Raw genomic sequence first — 2631 nt, 5'->3', positions numbered from 1 at the left:
AAATGAATTTTTTCAAATATTAAAAAAAAAAATCTTCAATTTAAAAGAAAATTTCAAAAGCACCGTTTACGTCAAATGGAAGCAATAGCGAATAAAACGAAAAAGGGAAACTACCTTTAAATATTTGTATCATGGTCAAGCGCGCTTTAATTTGATACCCCATTTTTGATAATCGAGCGTATTACCTATATATATATTTTATATTCAATGCTGCAAATTTAATAAAATAGGATTAATTTATATCTTGATTTTCTCGAAGTGCTATGGTTTAGGCCACACTTATATATGTAAATAAGTACCTGCATACATACGTGTTCGTATTTCACGACATCACTTTTTACTTACACTTACATAAAAAGAGAAAGTATTTGTAAATGAACAAATATACATACACTTGTGGTCAACTTATTAAGTTAAGTGACATTTGGACCAGTTTTTGCTATTTTTCTTTTGTTTATTTAATGTTTATTATTATTTATGAAAGTCTGGCATATCATATATCCAGCACCATATACATAAATCCGCATATCAAACTTTGTACAAAAGTTATAAAAATTTAACAATTGGATCCAAAAATTTTAAACTTGCTCGGCTCGTATGCTCGACAATTTCTTGTGAAATCAACGCGATTTTTTAGCGTCTTGAAATTTGCACTATATCTTGCTAAAATGTAATGGGTTAAAAAACTGCATACCTAACACTCTGAATAAAAATTTGATATTTTTGGGTGTAATTCATAAGGTTTGTTGAATTTTTATAATTTGTGTACAAAGTTTGAAATGTGGATTTATATGGTGCCGGTTATATAATATGCTAGACTTTTATAAAAAAAAATATTAATCATTAAATAAACAAAATAAAAATGGCCAAAACTGGTAAAAAAATTATCACTTAACGTAATCAGCTGGCCACAAGAGTATGTGTAAATATATGTTCATATAAGAATTCCTACATCTAACTTTGCCTTTTGTTGCAGAGCGTAAGAAGCACATTTGCAACACCACAATGATGAACATTTCCAAAACTGGCTGGGTTGAAATTGATATTAAACGCGCAATCTACATTTGGGAGAGCGTTGAACGCCAGCAGCAGCAAAACCGTCAGCAACCCATCCAAATTGGGTGGCTAATGATCGAAGTTCATGACGAAGAGGAGAATCCTCTCAAGCCGGGACTCTTTTTCAATCCACCTAAATGTGACCAGGCAGGTATGTGTTGTGTTAGCCAAGCTTTATTAACAGCCGCTATCGATGGATTACGATCTAAGTTTCGTAGTTTAAGTAGTTTCCATTCAATTGTTTATCACTTTAAAGGTAATCAACATTCTCAATTCCAAGGCTAATTGGGACTAATCTTTTTCAAATAACTTCCCTGTAATATTGGGCAAAATGCCATTGAACAATGTGAATAGCTTAAACATTCTACGCACTCACTATGGAACATATAAACAATAAGTAAGAATAAATCTACAGTAAAAACCATCAAACAGCAAAATTCCGGTGAAATGTAATCTGTTCTCTCTCAAGAGAAAAATATCCACAATAGTATGCTGTCAGAAAATTTGCAGAAACTTGCAAGTTAGATGAAGAGCTAATAGAATTTTTGTTTACACTCAAAAGTGTAAATTTAAAACGTAACAAACCTGATCCTAAAGTGTTATCCTGACACAGTTTATTGGTTATACGAACAATTACATACTTCTTACAATTTTAATTAGTCGCATTTCATCATTTTTAACTCCTAAATATTGTGATTTGCATAGATTCCAACCAGCTGTTTTTGATCCGTTGTTTTCTTGCTGGCAAAAATTTTTGCAGCAGAAACTAGCAGCTTACCCTCAAAATAAAAAGTCGCTTTGCTCTCTCAATTTTCCTTACCTTGCAAGTTGTTTACGTACGCGAACGCAAAAAGCTGATAGTTTTTGAAAGTTTCAATAATTATCAGGTACGTCAATGCTACTAATATCAGCAAAAAGTTCTCAGTCGACATTGGGTCTTATGAATAAAAATTAAGCAATTGCTTTTTATTAAAATTTCAGACCTTTTGCTCGAATTTTTCAAAAAAATTTAAGAGGTATGAAATTTTTAAAAAAGCAATTGCTTATTTTTATACCCGAGCGCACTTGTGCACAAGGGTATATTAATTTTGTTCACATAACGGTTGTTTGTAACAGCCAAAACGAATCGAGATAGATATAGACAAATGTATACATAAATGATCAGGATGAAAAAAGAAATCGATTAAGCCATGTCTGTCTGTCCGTCCGTCTGTCCGTCTGTCCGTCTGTCCGTGTACACGATAACTCGAGCAAAAATTGAGATATCTCAACGAAATTTGGTATGTAGGTTTCCCTTAATCCAAGGTAGGTTGGTATTGAAAATGGGCGAAATCGGACTTTAACCACGCCCACTTCCCATATAACGGTAATTTCCAGAAATACGAAAACTGCGATATTTTAGTAACTACTGAAGATAATTCACTCAAAATTGATATTTACAATAATTTTTAGACGAAAAATAAGAATATTATAAATTTTTGGAAAATGGGCGTAGCCACGCCCACTTATGGTTACATGTGTATATCTTGGTAACCGCTGCACCAATTTCTTCCAAACTTGGCACAGTTGTTGGCC

General features: G+C 32.6%; 1 protein-coding gene across 1 annotated transcript; it reads left to right on the top strand.

Moving 5' to 3' along the window:
* The first annotated feature begins 980 nt into the window (after positions 1 to 980).
* LOC118744136 (protein anachronism) lies at positions 981 to 1670 on the top strand. The gene is made up of 2 exons (XM_036476888.1): positions 981 to 1207; positions 1313 to 1670. The coding sequence occupies exons 1-2, from the start codon at positions 1006 to 1008 to the stop codon at positions 1339 to 1341; spliced, it is 231 nt and encodes a 76-aa protein (XP_036332781.1). The 5' UTR covers positions 981 to 1005; the 3' UTR covers positions 1342 to 1670.
* The last annotated feature ends 961 nt before the right edge of the window (positions 1671 to 2631 follow it).

Source organism: Rhagoletis pomonella, unplaced genomic scaffold (genome assembly GCF_013731165.1).
Source record: "Rhagoletis pomonella isolate Grant_MI unplaced genomic scaffold, Rhpom_1.0 Rhpom_scaffold_00008, whole genome shotgun sequence".
In the NCBI taxonomy this organism is placed as follows: domain Eukaryota; kingdom Metazoa; phylum Arthropoda; class Insecta; order Diptera; family Tephritidae; genus Rhagoletis; species Rhagoletis pomonella.
The sequence above is the reverse complement of the archived record's forward strand: the minus strand, read 5'-3'. Positions and strand labels throughout refer to the sequence as shown.